Source organism: Aythya fuligula, chromosome 3, assembly GCF_009819795.1.
Source record: "Aythya fuligula isolate bAytFul2 chromosome 3, bAytFul2.pri, whole genome shotgun sequence".
NCBI lineage: Eukaryota > Metazoa > Chordata > Aves > Anseriformes > Anatidae > Aythya > Aythya fuligula.
This window is the reverse complement of record NC_045561.1, coordinates 51,169,686-51,189,199: the sequence shown is the minus strand read 5'-3', so window position 1 is coordinate 51,189,199 and position 19,514 is coordinate 51,169,686. Positions and strand designations below refer to the sequence as shown.

Genomic DNA, 19,514 nt, shown 5'->3' with positions numbered 1-19,514 from the left:
TGCTCTTATGGAAATCTGCTTGTCAAATACAAGATAGATAGAATCAGGCAAAAAAAAAAAAGTCACCTTGATTCTGCATCTGCAAACTTCTAACTGCAGAAACTGTAGGTCCCTTTGAAATACAGACAATAAAATTTCCAAAGATCTTAGTTTTGGTAACTTGGAATAAAACTGTGTATGGGGTTTATGTGGCAAGGTTATGTAGCAGATGTTGGGAGGGGAAAGGTGTTATAGTTTTTGTTTCTCGTTGCCCTACCTTATTTTTAATGAGCAATAAATTAATTTTCCCCAAATAGTTTGCCTTGCCTGTGACAGTAACTGATAAGTGATCTCCATCTCTATCTAGCCCCATGAGCTTTTCATCTTTTTTTCCCCGTCCCATTCAGGATGGGGAATGAAAGAGAGGCTGGGTGGGCATCTGCGAGACAGCAACCGTGAACCCACCACAATCTGACACCCCAAACTATCAAACTATCACGGAATGCAAAGGAAAATAAAGTTTAATATTAAAGCCCTCAACCACTGAAGTATGTTACAAGAGAGACTAGACCCTGAGTTAAGTTTTGAAAGATGGTGATTGTGAATATATCCAAAGGATTTATACCAAACCAACAGGAAGCTCAGGACAAGTTAGGCTTTACACAAAGCTCTGCCTAGAGTTCTCTAGGAACAAGAGATGTACATGATATTAAGCCATCTATAAATTCATGTTCAGTGAGTGCAGAAGTCCCAGTTCCCAGTCAGGAAGAAAAAGCAAAGAGGGTAATGAAGATACACTTCTGCTCAACACACAGTTGTTTGGGGTTTGCTGTCTTTGGACTGAGCTTTGACTTCTAAAGTGCAGTTGCCGTTATTACAGATTAACTAAAAGTCTGAACAAGTCAAGAGAAATTCTGCACTGCTGCCAGAAGCAAAAACTCTATCAAACTTTTTGCTTTCTATCAACTCACGAAGCAGAGAAAATATATGGTGTCCATAGCAGATTTAATTTTGACCTCAATGACAGGGAGGGCCACGCTGACAGTAACAAGATACTTAAGTATCCAAGAGTGTACAGGAAGATCTGGGCAGATTTTTGAAACAGTTTAAATCATGGAGTTTGTTATCTTTCACAACAGACCTTGAAACAAGACCCTGCAAGGCCCTTCTTACAGTCCTTAAGCTGGATGTGGAAGAGAACACCTTTCCCCAGCAGGTGAGGAACCCCTTAAAGCACCTTCTTTCCTCACATCACAAAATTCTGCCCAGCACAAGCTCCTCCTCCACAGCTTGGAGGCTGCCAAGCAAGAACCATCAATGATTCAAAAGAACCCATGGCTACAGGGCACCAGCTCCACCAAGTCAATTTTTATTACTGTTGCCAGGAATGAAGATGGAGCTTCCAGTAATTCCAGCCCCAAATCTCTCTGCCCCTGCCAAAGTGGGTTCCACTGGAACATCCACCTCAGTGCAGTTAAGTGTATCGTTTATACTCACTTACATGTTAGTCACACAGTATGCCTCCTCTAAAGAGTGAGCAATGTGTTACCTTATTCCTTCTGGCTATGTCAGCATCAGAGAACAGTGCAGCACAGTAGGAGCAGATCTGTACAACGGATGCACTGTTGTACAGATAAGTACAACATACGCCTGTGCAACATATGCATTTCAGGATGATTGCTGGTCTAGCTCTAGTCTTACTGGCTTAATACCCATCAACATTTCAAACTTACTTGGTGGCTTCTCAGAGCACATAACACAGCCTAGTTTCATCCAAATGGAATCAAAGTTTGTACTCTCTAGAAACACGCTCATGGGAACCCAAGAGTGGCAAGTGCAAACATTTGAGAGATTCACCTCACAACCCTCTCAATCCAAAACAAAAACCAACCCACACTCCACAAACTAACATGGCCTAAGGATACCTATTGCCCAGTTCTGGGTGCAGTTGTGTTGCTTAGAAATTGGGAGGAAAAAAAAGCTGATGCTCCTGAAATTAAATTGTGGCATATCCAAAGTCTAACAAAGCAAAGAAGAATACATCAAGCCTCCCTGTCAAAAGCCAGCAACTAACTGGCTTAGTCTTAATCTATACAGTTCCCACCACCAAACAAACAGTCCTGGGTTTTCAAGGGTTTTGTTTGTTTGAAACAGCTCTGTCTGAATTCTAACTCCACTTCAAAGAGCTCCCAGGAATCCAGCACAGTTGAAGCATTATTCTACTCCATCTGGTTCACAGAGCTGCTACTCCTCCCCCTGTATTTTCTTTTACATGTACCTCACAACAAAACTATTCAGAAGTCTTAGTCATCCTGCTACAGTCAAACACAATATAGATGATGACATTTGCTTGGAACACTAGACTACCAAGAGCAACAGAGTTTGTTTCAGGTATAACCAGAAGTGCAAAATGCTCCTGTACAGTATCAACAGAATTCATCCCCGTTTCCTCCCTCAACCCCCAGCAGTCTCAGTTACGACTTCTTTTTCAAGAAATTTAAGGCATAAGTGTTATTGGTGACAGTCACTGTATTTTATACATTTCTATAAGTACACATGTTGATCTGCTTATTTCTAAAGATGTATAAAGTCCCTCCTTTAGGAAAAAAAAGACCAAGAACCAGAAAGGGAGTAACTAAGGTAAGAGCTGTCTATTACAAACCATAATAGTATTTCCAAGCACATTTGTAAGAACAGCCCCAAAATAACCCAGACCTTCAACTTCTTTTTAAACTTAACCAAAAGAATGATAATGAAAGGAATGCTTTCCTCCTGCCAGCTCTGCATCTTCTGGAAAAAAAAAAAGCCATCTTTTTTTCCTTTCGTCATAGAAGTAATATTTACAATTCACTGTATAATTTTAGCATTATTTCCTCCCATTAATGCTGATTTAAACTAGTTTGGTATCAATTAGTCAATTGCCCAAAATAGAAATAGTATCAATTTTAAAAACAATTGAAAAACTTCAGAGATGCATACTGCCAGTTAGTTTTTTTTTCCCACTTGACTCTTTGAGTGATGCTTTCTCAGTTACTATATCAGAAGTATGAAGGCATTGTTAAAGCGTTCAAATTTAGATGACAATACATTTACTCAAGAAACATTGTGTATTGAAGCCTAATTTTAAAAAGCAAACTTAACACGACAGAGGTTCAGCATGAGAAGTATTTTCACCAGAAAACACTTCCATGTTAAGCTTCCATAATAGGAACGAGCACATATTCTTTAAGATTATCAGAAGCCATATTCTCAAGTGTGCAAAGATAAAAAAAAAAAAAAAAAAATTCAAATGCTGAAAGAAGATTTGAATTTTTAGATTTTCAATTGGCTCTTCCTTCCTTGGTTAAATGACTCTCTTTCTTTAACTTCTTATTTCAGAATTTTTACTCACATCCAAATTCCAGTCATTTTCAAACAGCTGCTAGAAAGAATATCAGTTTAATGAATAAGTATATCAGAGTCTGATGCTCACCAATCAGTTTCACTCTTCCTGAAGACAGCAATGTGGGATCGTCTTTTTTGACATTATTTATTGAGTCATCTACTAGTTCTTTGATATGATCAATTCCTACAACTTGTCCTTTGGGACCAACCTGGAATAAAAATATACAGTTGAATAATTTCTGCTAGCTTTGCTTTATTTATAGAATCAGTATTTCCATCTCCTGAGCCCATTTCTCTAAAATAAAACAAAAGCAGAGAACTGGTAGTGTATCTTCCCAATGTAAATAAAACTAGTGCTTAGAATTACACATTCTGACTGCTAGAAACAACCAGCAATTAAAGTTTGGCAGTAGAGATTTATAAATGTTTGTTATAGTCATCTTTTTTAATACGTGATTCAGTAAAGTTATACTATTAGTGGAGACTTCTTGCTCTGAATTTTTTAAAATTAAATCCTATCATGAGTATTTGTATTACCTCCAATAGGAAGCAAAAACTTCAAGGACAAACACTAGAAGCAATCATCTTTCATTCTGAATAAACTTAAAGATTAAACTTTTGTTTTTCTTTTTAAGATAAGACCTTACTTCAAAGAAAATAGTTAAGTCATGCATTTTGTTCTAAGATATGTCAAGATATTCTTTCAGAAGTATATACTATAGTTAATAGTCAGCAACAAAATACCTTCCACCTCTCTCTCATATCAATGAATCTTTCAGATTCACAGCTCTCTTCTGCAGGAAGAACAGAACTTTTGAGAACTCATAACTCAAAAAAGGTCAGAAAAGATTTGTGTATCTTGAGGGGAAAAAGGCCTACAAAACTGATTGTACTTTTACAGGCTATCACACTAACAGAAACTTCTCAATAATAGATATTTCTTCTGGACTTGTCTCTTTATTCCAGAGAAAAAAATAATCCAATTTTGGAGAGAAGAAAAAAGAACCCAGATGTTAAGATCTGACCATCTTTAGCAGGATTCACTTCAAAGAACAAAATAGTAAATGTCCTGGCAGTCCATGCTATCATATAACTCTGTCCTTTAATGGCTACATCTGAATGCGTCAGTTATATTTCTGTATCTTACATTTTAATCTTGCTAAGACATGAAAAGTTAGTAACTGGTTATTGGTGTGATGGGGACTTTCTTCTGTTTATTATAGACAAGCCCTATGTTAAAAACATAGAAAAAGCAGTACTACACTCTCCCCTCCCCAGTGGAACAAGCCTGGCCTAGCTTTTGAAACAGAGCAAGACACAGGGCAAATTTTCACAACCACAGATTTGCAGGGATGTCTGCCAGTCTGGCAAAAGATCCAGTGCACTCTCTTCAGCAAAGTGCATTATCACAGAAACCAAAATTCAGCAAAATGATCAACAGCTTGAAGTAGCCTGATTTAAAATAACAGCATGTCCAGCAGCACATCACAGTTTATGCTCTTCCTGAATCCTCACTGATCTAGAATTACCCCTGTACATTGCCCTAGAACTTAAAAGTGTACGTCATCAAGGCAATAGCAAAGTAGCACAACTGTCGGGGTCTCCATGGTGCGTCTGGAATAGAAATATACCCCACTCTCCTTATAGCTCCAGTACTTATAATTCGTTTAGTTTGCCATCAACCTTTAAAAGTGAATGAAGTTACCTACGAAGCATATAAACTTAAGTTTGTGACAGCAGTTTACCACAAAGAACAACCATGCTAGTGTAAGCAAACAAGGCCTTCCCAGAAGTACCACAAATGAGATTATCATCAGAGGAGTAAAGCTGCCACGACATCAATGTGCAGTCGAATACTTGTGCCACAAATGCCTGATGATCATTCTAGATCTCAAATAGACTGAGAACATGTTCAGTAAGCACAGCCCCAGTTGAATTTTGATAGCAAAGGACTAACAAAAGTTTGAGAAAGGACATTTTCTGGAATGATGGTACTGTTAGAAAGATCTTTACAGAGGAAGAAAGCTGAGTCAGTGCAGCATATACACTGTCTTATCCTCATTCAAGTGGATGCCGCAAGATCTGCATTATACAGTAATCATACTACCAAAGAGAACAAAAGCATTTATCTACCACGTTCCAGCAAATGTGTGTGTAAAGCATTTGGTAGCACACCACCAAGGAGGAAAATTAGACAGGATTCAGAAGAGAAACTGGATGTTCATACGGTGATAAAAAGATAACGCTGTTAACCCTAGCAAAAATAGAAAGAGGTTTCCTTTTTGTGATAATTCTGACTTCTCAGCAGATTTTCAACTTCTCTTATATAATTTTAAAAGAAAAAAAGCGTACAACCACATGTCACACACCTTATCTAACATAGAAATTCTTCTATACATCCCTAACTTTAACGACATAACATGCAACTTTGACAAACATTTTATCACTTATTTATCACTCCATAGACTGGAGTTCCTGAGCATGCCACTAGCAATTGATCACTGACTACAAAGTTAGACCAAAAATAATAGGTAGAAAGTTCAAAAAGTAACTTTTAAGATTTACTCTGGACTGCAGTTTGGTGTACTTATTTCAACCTTTTTTTTTTTTTAAAATGACAGTTGGTATTTTAAAATCCTGAAGATTTTGCTGGTGCATTGTCCAGTCAAAAACATTCTCAAATAAGTCTTAATACAGGAAATGCAGTCTCAACAAACCAATACTTGAAAACAGTAAAATTTAAATAGTAAAGAGAACGTAAGAGAATTTATCATATGCATCACCATATTCCAAATTAACTTTTCAGAAAAAAAAAAAAAAGGCATCAAGTTGGCAGTTTAATGAAGATCTCTGCTAGTTATAAAGCAATGGTAAAGACCTGGAACAGAGAAGGAAGAACTGATTATATTCTACTACACAAATAAGTAGGAGAACGCTAGTTACAGCTATCACAGAACAATTTTAACCATCTTTATTTCCTTGATGTAAGATAGGGTGGAACCACAGCAAATGCCTTATGCACAAGCTGAACAACCCAAGATGAAGTTACTTGGAAAAGACGTAAAAGGAATATAAATTAATACTACCTTAGAAAAGATTAAATGGGTACTTGCAGTGATACTGCCACAATATAGTTACAGGAAAAAACACAATTTCAAAGACTATTTATACACATTCAACTAACTATAACTAACCTATGGAAATGGGATTCTTTTAGGTCTCATTAAGCTCTCATCATAGCAGAAAAACAAGACAATTATCACAATGAGAACATTCACAGCCACACAATATAAGGTAAAAATTGCACTGGGCAAGACAAACATATCCTTCCTTCAAGTTATACAGCATCCATTAAAATGTAATCAAGAAAATACTTCCATTGAGGCAGTTTTGTCACCACCAGATGATTTACTGGACCCAAGCACCTAGTATCAGCTATAATTAGAAATAGGTACTCGTCACACCCAGGAGAGTAGTTTATTTTCTGTGTAATCTACTTCATCCCACTGTAAGTAGCCTGCATTACTCTCCCCCCTCCTTAAACCAGTTATGCTGTAATTCAAGCAGTTGTGATGGTTAAGTGATTAAACTAAATCTCTCACCATTCGTGAAAAGCATGCTGTAAGGATTCCACTTCCAGAACCTACGTCAAGTGCTTTGGCTCCTTCATGTAACTGATCAGACAGAAGTTCAAGAGCATATGCGTGCTAAGGAAAGGAAAGAAGATGTCAAAATATTTTAAATGTAACTTCACCCTACACATGTTCATTTCTTCAGTGGTTTTGGACAATGCACAGAAAAATGTACAGAGCTTAAGAATCCTCAGAATTACTTTTTATTACCAAAAAAAGGCAGGAGAGAGTTAGCTACATAATTGCTGTTATTCCATTTACTTCAAGAAAGCATCTTTTTGTTATATATAGACACATGGTTATCCGACCATTCAGGCTTCTAGCTTGCACTCAATTTAGATACAGTTATTGGGAGAGACACCATAGATCAATTAAATTCTCTTCAAGTCTGAGGGTTCTCACTGTTCTGGTGGATATGGGCTATAGAAAATTCAGCTTATCATTGTGCCATATACATTGGAATATGCTGGGACAGATGCTAGTTAGGAAGAAGGCAGCTTTGGAGGACCAAGGAGAAAGGCTATTGTAGTTAAACTACCTCTTGTATTACCTGCACACTTGTTGGATCAAAGAGTAAGAAAAAAGTTGTGTATTAGAAAGGCAGAAAGACAAGAAGATTCATATATGAGAATGTAGTAATCTACAGAGACATCCTGAGCTGTTTTGCTTTCTTACGTAGCAGACCAGTACACAAACTAAGCTTACTTCACATGTTAAAAAAACAATTTGTTATTGAGACTTGCTAGTTTAACCTCAGTCCCTGGAAAAGTTATGAAGATTACCCTGGGGGACATTCAAAGCAGGTATCAGGCATAATCAACATGGGTTTGGGAAGGGAAGATCCTGTCTCAGTAATTTAATTTCCTCCTATGAGAAGAAGGAAATCCACCCTATATCCACCCTACATGGTGGATGAAGGAAAGACAGCGGACATAATCTTTCTGGATTTCAGTAAGGCTTTTGATGTTATCCCTCACAGCATCCTTTGGGACGAATTGTCCAACTGTGAGATAAACAGGATCACGCTGTGCTGGGTGCTGAACTGGCTCTACAGTGGAGCTCAAAGGGTTGTAGTAAATGGGGCTACAAGTGGCAGGCAGCCCATTTCCAGCAGTGTTCCCCAGGGCTGTTCTAGGGCCAGTCCTGTTCAGCATTTCTATCAGTGATCTGGATGCAGGAATGGAGTGCATCCTCAGCAAGTCTGCTAAATGGGGAGGTGCTGTTGACCCCCTGGAGGGACGAGAGGCCTTGCAAATTATTTTCCTCACTTTGCCACAGTATTTCTCTCTTTATATCCTTGAATACAGCTGTTAACATTTCTACAAGAAACACTGAGGTTTTAATATTGTTGAGTAGGAACATTCTAGCCCAGCTTGGTAGTTTTCAGTGGACAGGGAGCAAACTTTTAATAACACTTTTAAACCATTCTTTGCTCCATACGTTTTGATACTCGCCAAACATTGCATGAACAAATATATCCTTCTATTCATTCTTCTCAAACTGAAGAATTACATCTGTGCTGCATTTATGTACTGAAGTCCCCTCTTAATGCTCAGCCATGATTGCCCTGGTCTCCAATTACTTGGCAAAAAAACAAACAAACAAACAAAAAAAAACATCTCAGTCAACGGTGTATTTTCTCCTGCCCAAAGAATTAAAGGCATTACTGCAACACCACACCACAGAAGTCACTGTTATCCACTTCTGAATTTTTGTTGTTCTTAAAGTTACATAGTCAGAGTAATTTAGGTTGGAAAAGATCTCTGGCAATCCTGCGGTCCAACACTCAATTCAATGTTGAGTTAAATTAGGCTGCCCAGGGCCCTGTCCACTCAGGTTCTTTGTATATCTAAGAACAGAATTTCCACAATCTGGGAAACCTGTTCCAGCACTTGATTACCCTCAACATGAATTTTCCCCTGGAATCTAATCTCATGTTGCATTTTTCATCCACTACCCCTCATGTCTCTGTGCACCTCCAAGGAAAGTCTGGCTCTATCTTCTCTGCGCCCTCCCATCGGGTAGTTCACAAGCACATCACTGCAATCAACTGCTGGTTAAATTTGTTAGGAGAAGTATTTTACTTCAGGAGCATTTGGATCTTTATGAAATCATCTACACTAGTCACGTAAGTTTAAAGCTTACCATATGCGGAGCACTGATTGTTGCTTGGAAACCTGCAAGACAAGAAAGTGGAAGAATTGATAATTGTTCAGACAGCGATCTCACTATCTTTACAGATCTTAACTGTGAAATGGCTGCGTAAGTACTTAACTCACTTCTGAAGTAGAGAACATCATCTGTAAGCTATGCCTTGTTGATTCTGGACAGGAAAATAAAAAGGGTTCTACACTTATCTCAGTTACAATCTCCACTTTGCCACTATAACTCCTTGATTTCATCTAGTAAGTTGGATTCAGAAGACTTATGCTTCCCAGAACGAATTTTTTCTCCCCCCCTTACTCTTGGACCCTATATAAACCCTATATAAAAACCAGGATTTGTTAGTGCGAGTTTGATGTGGCGGGGATCAGAAAACCCCTGGAGACAATATTTCATCTGTTTTTCAAACAGCATACATACACCTAAGAAAAAACATGGAGGAACACTCACCTGTATTTATTTCTGTGCAGATATATAATTTTTGAGTGTGTATCTTAAAAGATTTTTTTAAAGTTTCCTACAAAAATAATAAAATCCCATTACAATTCATAATGCTCACTACCCACTACTAAAGGGGAATGGGGGAAAAAAAAGGAAATTGGTATATTCATTTAATTCATCCTTCTGCCTTGCAACGGTAAAACCAGGAACTGAATGGAAAATAAGTGTCCTAAACAACTGTCCTATCAGATCTTCCCATTTAAAGCCTATTTACATGAGATATTCTTCTATGAAAAAAGTCTGAGAAACACTGCAACAATCTCAGCTGAGCCATTTCTATAAAGAAAGACTGATTCTGAAGTATGTTGGGTATGTGATTTGGTTTTCGTTTTCAATATTTAAACATTAGCTGCACCTCCACAAATTGCTGTGGTTTCAAAAATGCATTCATACCTACACATTAATAACGAAGAGCAATCTACTTGATGTATCCAAGTATGCCAATTGCATTCCAGAACAAACTGAAAACTTTGTAGTTAAAAGCTATTGAACGAACTGATAAAGAACTAAATTGCTTCCAAATATTAAAAAAAATCCACATATATATCTGCCAAAGGCAGTCACTGTTACACAAATTAGAACAATCATTTTTACAAAATGCTCTTACCTATAGACTGAGGAGAATCCATATATGGGTTGTATTTTGCATAATGGCAACGGTCTGTAGCCAGCATTACTTCAAATACCTTGTCTGATTTAATTATCCCATTTTCTATAAATAAAACAAATAAAATTGAAGGCATTGTTTCTCTTCTGCAGTCAAGACAACGTGAAATACATGAACACATTCCTAACACTGTGAGAGATCACACTACCTCACAGGTCCCATCAATTAAGCTATGATCAAATGCTGCTTAAGACAGTGAACGTGAAGCAAGACTCTCCCAGCAGTTACAGATGCTTTTCTGAAGCAACAGAGATCCTTTAAAAAAGATCTATCCCCTAGAAAAGCTCGACTTCATGCATGCCTTTGATATTCCTGAAAATGTACTTAGTAAGAAAATGATAGCACACTCTATGAAACTAACACGATATACTTCGCATTTTTAGTGCAAGTAATTAATTATGGAAAAATCTACAAAAGCAGGTTAGAAGCTCGAAGCCACGGCTTCCTTGCTTGATATTTTATTTTCAAGTTCCATTTCTGTTTTGTGATGGCAAAAGGAAAAAAAGTCCCTTTGTGAAGGAACGCCTACAGAATCAGAATTCTTATGCAGGGGCAGACCAAAGCCAAGGAGTTTTCACACCAAAACACTCTGAACCTTTGTTCATTCTTCAAAAGGAAAGGGAAACAAAATGTCAGAAGCACTATGCAGTACAGTATTTTTTCTTTTAGTTTTATAGATTTTCTTTTTTAACATTTCTAGTTTTTGAAGCTCTGAAGAGACATTTGCAAGTAAAAGAAATGGTTAGAAAACAAATGGAAGAAACTAATCACTTGCATTGAAAAATTCAGGATAAACTCAAAATAATAGAAAATGCAAAAATGTAATGCTTTACTCACTAGCTAGTAACTTTAACCAAGGGGGATTTATTTGGAAAGAAAAAAAAAAAAAAAAGATTACTTCAGCACTTTCAAAATCTAAACCTAAATGGAGTAAATCAGATGATCAGATCTTAATTGAAGTTGCATCATTTTTTTTTAAAGCCCCACCCAGCAGGAAAACTCCTGTGACCTGGCCTCAGCTACCTTCTGCAGTGGTGTCCTGACTGCTTACAGTGTGCTCCCACAAACTACTCTTAGCAATCACAGTTGTGTTGGATTTTTGTCAATGTTCTCCCCCCCGCAGCCCAATCCACTGCCTGTATCCAGGGTTTCATGACCCTGTATAATAGAGGTTTTGATTCAGAGAGCAAGTTACCACTACCACCACCCCCAAAAAAAAAATAAATTTTGCTTTTTGTTCTGAATGCAAAGTACCAACTAGAACTGCAACAGCAATATACAACCAAATTATTAAGGAAAACAGCAATGCTTTATATTTTTACTTTTTTAAAGAATGATTTCTATATCTGGTAAGCCTCAGAAAAAGCACATGCTCCCCTCACAGATTACACACATTACCCATTTCTCGTGCTGTGACTTCATTCATAACTGTCTAGTACAGTCTCAGTTAGAAAGAACTCCTCATTTCAGTTCATATTTTTTCATCTGAGACACAGCAAGCATTTGCAGCAGTTCCTAAGTTGACATACCGAGCGAAACAGTACCCCAAAACCAAATACAAATCAAAAAAAAAAAAAAAAAAATCAACCAATTAACACAATGGCATTGACAATGTAAAATAGTATAAGAAAAAGCCCTAGCCACTCTGAATTAGTTACAGATCAGTTCAGGAAATTAAGCATAAGAAAAAAAAAATCCCAATTTTACTGTTAGCTTCTCATTAGGTATCACCAAAAATTGATTTATCTAACATAATTGTACCTAAAAAAGAAAAGAGGGATGGGAGAATAAACCAAGCTGATTATGGCAGAAGTGAAAAGAAAATTTCTGGGAGCTAAGAGGGACAAAAGCAAGCAGCTGAGAAGCAGTCAAGAAAAATCCAAAGTTGCAGTTTTTTCCTTTATGGCGTATTGTTACCTATGCATCTATCTACACCATCTGCTCCTTCCTTTTGTGCCTTGGGGAAACAAACACGCGGAGGATAAACAGATCAAGCTTGAAAGAGCAACCACTGAATGGCCCAAGCAAGGCTCTATGGTCAGGCAGACAGCCTCCCCTAGTTTTCAGGGGACTGTCTCTACACTACCATGACTGCAGGCTTTTTCCACACCTCTCCTTTCACTCTACCCAATGATCTGTTCCTTTTTTTTTTTTTTTTTTTTAAAAAAAAAAAAAGGGCCTCCATGTCTGCCACTTCTCTGATCTATTCCTGTCATCTTTCTACTTAGAGTATCACTAAGTAGAATTCCTGGCATTTACCAGTTTTCTTCTGCCTCCATTACATTATTTTGTTTATATATTTTACCCATGTTTCCTCTCTAATTTAATTTCATTACAAGAGCTCTACAGACGTCTGTGCAAGACAAAACCTAAAATTTTATTTCAGCCGAAGTAAGCTTAATTTCACCAAGTGTGATGCTCCCACCAACACGCAAACAACCCAAAAACTTGGGAGTGGTAGTCACTAATATTTTACAAATCCCCAGTATTCAAGATGCAAATATTTCAGTAACTATTCCTGAGATTTGCTGACTGTAGGTCTGTCTTCGATTAGTGCCATCTTTTTCATTGGTGAAGCAAGTTAAGCAAACTTGGAGTCCCCAGCAGAACTGGGGAAGAGCTGGATCTCATGGCTCAACCACTTACTTCAACTGTTAAATAATGCCCCTCTTCATAAAAAATTAACCCTCTTAGCCACAAACGTGGAATTACACAGCATCATATTATCACTCATAGATAAATTCTGCTTTTTCCATTTTGTTTGGAGAACACCAGAATGCAAACAAACAAAACACAGACACACTCCCAGAACACAACTGCTATTTCCTAGGCAGAAAAAAAAAAAAAAAAAAAAAACAAACAGTAAAATTTAGAAGGGAATTAAGAAAAGCGAGCAAGACCTAAACAGTTTTTGTCCGTGTTGATGACATATAGACTTTTCTTTGTCTCATGATTAAATATAGAGCAACGCAGCAACAGGAAGGTACTGAACTCCAGCGAATGTCTTCTTGCTGCAGAAGTCAGTCCCTAGACAACCAACTGTGAGTATCTTACTTCCATCTGGAATGAACCTCTTCCAGATTCTGAATTGTCAAGAAAACACAAATACCCCCTAGAAAAGCCAATATTAGAAGTTTATATTGCAAAGGCAACATTTGAATTTTGTGCTCTCTCTAAATGCCAAGAAAGACAATCAGCAGTAAATTATTTTTTAATAAAACACCAATGCAAAATGTTTTGTATATCTTAAAAGGAAGTTCTATCTCAGAGGAAAATCAATCCCAATTGAGCACATATAAGTTGACTTTGTTTCCAGCGATGACACGCACAGGAGACCTCTTCCTGCAGTTCGAGCAGACTGCTGGGTTCTGAGGCTTTTGTAACCACCACTGCAAACAAATCAGCTATTAAATTATACAGTGTTTATAAGCAAAAGCTAATACACAAACAAACTAGGTTAGAGCCTGAAATCAAATGTAATCCCTTTTAGCTACACCAGCACAACCCCTAAGAGGGAAAGAGCTGGCGCCAAAAGGTAACCACTTAATAGTGAAGCACGGCCTGCAGAGTTCAAGAGTTATTCTGCGCGGAGGCTGCAGCACTGACAGCTTGACATAATTGGAGCATGTTTTGAAAACTCTGGTCTGCTTCTTTTCCATGAATAACACCGGGAAAACAGGAACAGAACTCACAGAAGAGCTCCCTGTGCTTGAAGGTGGAAATATACTGCTGCTGAATGTAAGCTGGGAAACCGGACGGCTGGCTGTCAGGGAGCAAGGAAAGAGCTAAGCCTGACAAGACCGGATGGACTTGCACCAAGAAAACCACTTCTTTCTTTATTGAGCAACAGATAAGTTGCAGCAGCGCCTATCTTTCAAGGAAACGCCTACTTCACTGATGAGTCCTGACTGTTGATCAAGCAAGCTTCCAACCTACCCAGAAAATACCAGCAGTCAACACTTATGCTGATACTAGCCCCCAGATGACAAAAAGGATGTCTGCTGCTGCATGAGCTCACTACACAACGCAGAGATGGTGCAGCTGCAATGGCCTGTCGCAGCACAGGAACACCTCAAACACCTCCTGGTGCTGGCTGTACACAAACAATATGCTCATGAGGATCCCCAAACCATTTACCGTGGGGCTATTTCAGCATGAACATCGCTCAGTTTCTCCCCAGATGACTTTCTCCATGACCACTGCAAAGAACTGTACTTACGGAGACAACCTGTCAGTGAAGCAGTGACATTTCACAAGCATAGAGGTCTTAACGCATGATGCAAAGCAATTATAGCGCAGCGTGGCAAAAGGTGAAATGCAGTAGATTACTTCAGTGACAACTAACAGTTTTCAGAGGGCTCCACCTGAACGATCCAAACCAGCCAGCAGCTTTCCGACAGAGAGCAGGCTGGGCTAGAACCACAGCTTGATTTTCAAGGCTGTTCAACTGAGAGCTGCTTTTTAGGTTGGGGTCTTTTTGCTAGGGAGAAGAAACAAAAAGATGAGGAAGAAACCACTTCAGTTAACAGAGTTTTATTTAAGTATCAAGCACAGTAAGCTTTCACTGTAAGCCATGAACACAAAGAAAGCACTTTGAACAAGAAGTGATGGATCAGCACCCGGAGATGCAATAAAGGACACTGGTCCCAAAACATACAAACTTCTTTGTGCTAAAGAAACCAAGTAGGTGTTTGCAAAAGAGCGTTTTTAAACCACTCATACATACAAGTCTCTTGTGCTTTGCTTACACCTTAGAGAGTAACTGCCTCATATGTTCAGCTGCAGGTCTGCTGTCACCAAGACAAGGCTCAGAAACGTTACTCAAACCAAACACTGCACAGGGCTAACTGGATGGGATCGGTTGAGACTGTAACTCAGAGACAGAACAATGACAAAGACTGAGGGAAGAAAGGAAGGGACCACCACAGCTAACCTTGCAGTCCAGAAATTAAACTCAAAAGATGGAATCTCAAGAAAATCCCTAAGAGGAAGCAATAAATAAACAAAGCTAAGCAAAACACAGGTGAAACCACATGGGAACCAACAGCTAAACATACTAGTATAGATCCTCAAGATCTAAATACAAGCTTACCCTCAAAAATTTCCCTTCTATTTTATTTGAATACTCCTTGTCTATTTAATAATGACCATCTCTGAAACCAAAATGGGAAGGTTGGTATCACAGGTAACAGTTCTCTATCCACAGATCTGAAAGTCTGCAAATGACTAATTTAGGCACATTTAACTGCAGCTGTATCTTTCCCTCATACTTGAGAAAAATGTTGCAAAGTAGGTATTAACAAGTTTCTCCTGTGTGGATAGGGTGGAGGAAGGCAGGCTAGTTCTTGCCTTACACCTCTACAGCGTGTATCTCTACCCCAAACACCACCCATAATGCTGTCATGTTTCTTGAAACACGACATCAGTCAATCTACATCAGCATCTGTCTGAGCGAAGCAGCTTTTGAGAGCACGTGAAAGAATGAAGTGCCTTTAAGTTAGGGTTTAGCCTGCAAGAGCAGAACTACATTTTCCAATAAACTGTAACAGACTGGGTGCAGATGAGGGAGACCACTTCCAGGCACATCTTGATCCCTCTGCATTTAGGGGGACTGATCTCCACTTACAAGTCACAGGGGGGTCAAAACCAAGTTCAACACAAAGTAGCAACAGGCACCAGTAGTTAAAAAAATAATAATAATAAAAAATGTTGCAGCAGCTCAGATAAACATAGCTGGGTAGGACAAGCAGATAAGGAGCTCTCCTCACAGTAAGGCTGGAGGCAAGGCTACTTCAGGAGCTTTAGCAGGTCTTCAAGGAGCAGAGATGCTGCACATCTCACAACTTCTGCAGCAGATTTGCTGGCCTGATTTCAGAAAAGGCAATGCTGTCAAAACCAGCAGCCAGACCACATCGGCTGTTGGTTACTTTGAAGGGTGTTTCATTAAAACAGGCGCTAGTGCTATGCGATAGCTGAGGGAAGATCAAAAAAAGTAAAAACCATCAGCAAAACGTGACCCGAACTCTCAGAGCATCCAAGCATAGTACCCTATGCTGAACCAACTAGCTTCCCAGGGATGAAAGCTGTCATCAATTTCTTGTGAAGGAACGGCAAAAGGCAGTTCTGACTGCAGCCTCTTGCTCCACGGCAACTGCATTACAAAGGAGGACCACCAAGCTGAAGCACCTAAAAACCATGAGAAAGACATGTCCCAAAAATATCCCAAGCTAGAGACAAAACTATATATTGATATAACATTTACAGACTATAAAGCACTTAGGTACAAAATCACATGGAGCTGTCATACTAGCAGAAATGAGGGAGAACTTCTGAAGTCCTATTTGTACACTTCTCTCTTCTAGTTTTTGACAGTGCAAGCATTAAAATCTATGTTGTGCTCAAGTCCAACATTGCAGTATTTAGGCTCTGAAGTCTCTAAATGTAAGTCAACCAGAACAGGAAAGATGTCATTGAAAAAACAACACTGGTCTCAGCCTTTGAAAAAGTTTACTCTGCTTTTGCCAAACTTTGGTAATTCAAATCAAAGGCATAAGATGAACCTCAAGAAAAAAATTCACCTGAAGTGTTATTGTAACAAACATGGCTTTGAGGTATTATATTCACAGAAACAATCAGTCAGAAGAACAGCAGCACTACACAGTTTCTTCCCAAGCTTACTAATAGCCCTCAGTGAGTTCTCTGTACTACATTAACAGTAGCATTGAAAGAAAAGCTTGCAGTTATATTGAAATTAAAACATACCAGATTCCCACTTTTAACATGCCCACAAGCAACGGTAATCACCTGCAAAGGACAGACTTGCAAGACTTATTTCCATTCTACTATGGGTTATTAGGCAGCTTCAGACTACCAGAAAAATAGTATTATGCCATTAAACCCAAACCAGAGGCAAAAACATACCTTCAGTCAAGCAAAAGAACTAAATATTTTTAAATTAAAGTGACTGATTCTAAAACGTTATAATATAAAAAAGTAGCCAGAAACATAGCTTTCTTTTTTCCTTGTATGACTGAGCATTCAGACTTTGAATTTTGTGGTTGTTGTGGGAAAGAATGAGGCATGGTTATAACTTTATATCAACACTTTGGCTAACATTTAGGGGATGCCAACAGAGAACCAGTTAGGGACACAGTCCTAGTTCACACAAATAAAACACAATGAATGTTCTGTCCATTATTTTTCCTTTCTGTTACCATTTCTTATGCCTCCCTCTGAGAGCCACAGATTTCCCACCAGAACCGTTAACAAATTTGAATTGACTTTTTGCATCTTTAAAGTAACATACCAATGGATGCACTGATTTTTAATAAAAAAAAAAAATCTGACTGTTTCACTATCCTGCCCTGAGTTACAATGCTTAGTCACGCAAGCCTCAACACTGCACGCATGTTGCAAGGAAGCCTGTTCACTGAACACGTGCAATAGGCAGCATAATTGCCTGTACCGTGTAGGTGTTAAATGTGGGTTAAGTGTTTTTTATTGGTTTCATCAATTGCTATTTCCCTTCTCCGTGTTCATCCCAGTTACATTACCCTTCCACGACCTAAATTAGTCTGTTGTGGAAGAGCTTTGGCTGAACCAAGAGGAATGACACAGCAGGAAAACACATCCTTCAGAAGAACCATGGTCAGCTCTTGCAGAACCAAGCTCAGGCTCAGCAAGGCCACACGCAACGCCTTCATGTTCATGGCAGCTCACCCCCCTCCACAAAGGAGGCTTGTTCTGAGCAAGCAGAAAAGTGTCTGCAGCAAAGGCGTGGATTCTCTGTTGATAAGCCTTCGCCAGGATGAAGCTTGCTTTGAAAGATACGACTTTTAATTATTTAACATATAAGAAAACACTCAGAAATATCTTTCTCATGTCTAAGAATAGACTTTTCAAAGCCCAACAATATTTGAATAAACGCTGCTTTGAAACATCATTCATGCTGAAAAATTAGGAATCTGTGCCTGAAGCGAGCCATCACACTCTATGGAATCTGCAGTACCTCATGAATTGCAATTGCTAACTTTTCTGATCCAAGGCTATTAGATGAGGAAGAGAATGGAGCGTAGCAGCAAACAGGCACAAAGGCAATTAACAACACCATGCAGCAGCTCGGTCACGTCCAAGTTAATTCACCTGCACATTCAAACCTGAACACTCGGATTCAACAGTATATTTAGCTGGTTGTAACACCAGTGGCACGACATGATCAGAGAAGCAAGGAAACAGATTGTCATATTGCAGCACCCCGTGTTCACTGGAGGAGAGAAAGAAAGGTGTGATGAAGGAACCTAATTAACTCTGATGGACTGAGAGCTGGATGGGAACCAAATTTTCAGTTCTGCAGGTGGAGAAGACAAGCTGATTTCTAAGACGGTGGTGTGTAGAGCAACAGGACTTGGCAAGAGCCCAGATATGAGGAACAGAAGGAGATTAAAAGGACCCAACAGGGAGAGAAGGGTGGCTATCTGAAGATAAAGGGGGGGGGGGGGGAGAGAGAAGATAAAGATTTAGGATCCAAAGATCCCCAGCCAAGCAATGTAACAGCAAGTAAGTCACCTGTTACCGAGTCTTTTCCTATTTTCTCAGCATCCACATATGCTAGGTTCACAACAGAAAGGAACTCCAGCCACAGCCATGTATTTAAACACAGCCAACTATTTCTGCATTCAGTACGATCTGTAACTCTCCAGCAATCTTCATTTAGATAGCTTCCTAGAAGTGCTGCTTCTTAAACGATTTTTGTTTCAATCTTTTTAGGGGTAAAGTCTGATCAATTTTGAAGACAGGTACTCAGCTATTTCCAGCTGGTAAAAAGCAAAGGCTTAAATAATTACCCCATAAAGGTGAAAAATATCTTTTAACAATAACTCTCATGCTTGAAGCATCAAAACATTAGGATTTTTTTTCCACGAGGAGTAGTTTGCAAACCACTTGAAAACAAAGCAGCTGAACACCTTGAGAAAACAGCATACACAGGGACAGCGCTCTGGTTGTGCAGAGTGCGATTTAAGCGAGCTCTTTCTGCATGTTGTACAAATTGTATGTCTATGATGCCTCAAATTAATGGTGCAAGAACACACAATAAACAGCTAAAAATCAAAACAAACAAAACCAAAAGCCACACAAGATTCCTCAGTCACTTGTCTCCAAGTATGCACTGAAAAGCATGCAGAGTTCCA

General features: G+C 38.8%; 1 protein-coding gene across 2 annotated transcripts in view; it reads right to left on the bottom strand.

The window, feature by feature from the left end:
* Positions 1 to 19,514, bottom strand: part of PCMT1 (protein-L-isoaspartate (D-aspartate) O-methyltransferase) — a 33,725-nt gene that overhangs the window by 12,292 nt on the left and 1,919 nt on the right. For both annotated transcript variants that reach the window (XM_032185820.1, XM_032185821.1), the window contains exons 2-5: positions 10,267 to 10,371; positions 9,141 to 9,172; positions 6,966 to 7,070; positions 3,452 to 3,572 (exon numbers count right to left, since the gene is read on the bottom strand). In XM_032185820.1, coding sequence (XP_032041711.1) covers positions 3,452 to 3,572; positions 6,966 to 7,070; positions 9,141 to 9,172; positions 10,267 to 10,371 — 363 coding nt within the window. The remainder of the gene's footprint in view (positions 1 to 3,451; positions 3,573 to 6,965; positions 7,071 to 9,140; positions 9,173 to 10,266; positions 10,372 to 19,514) is intronic.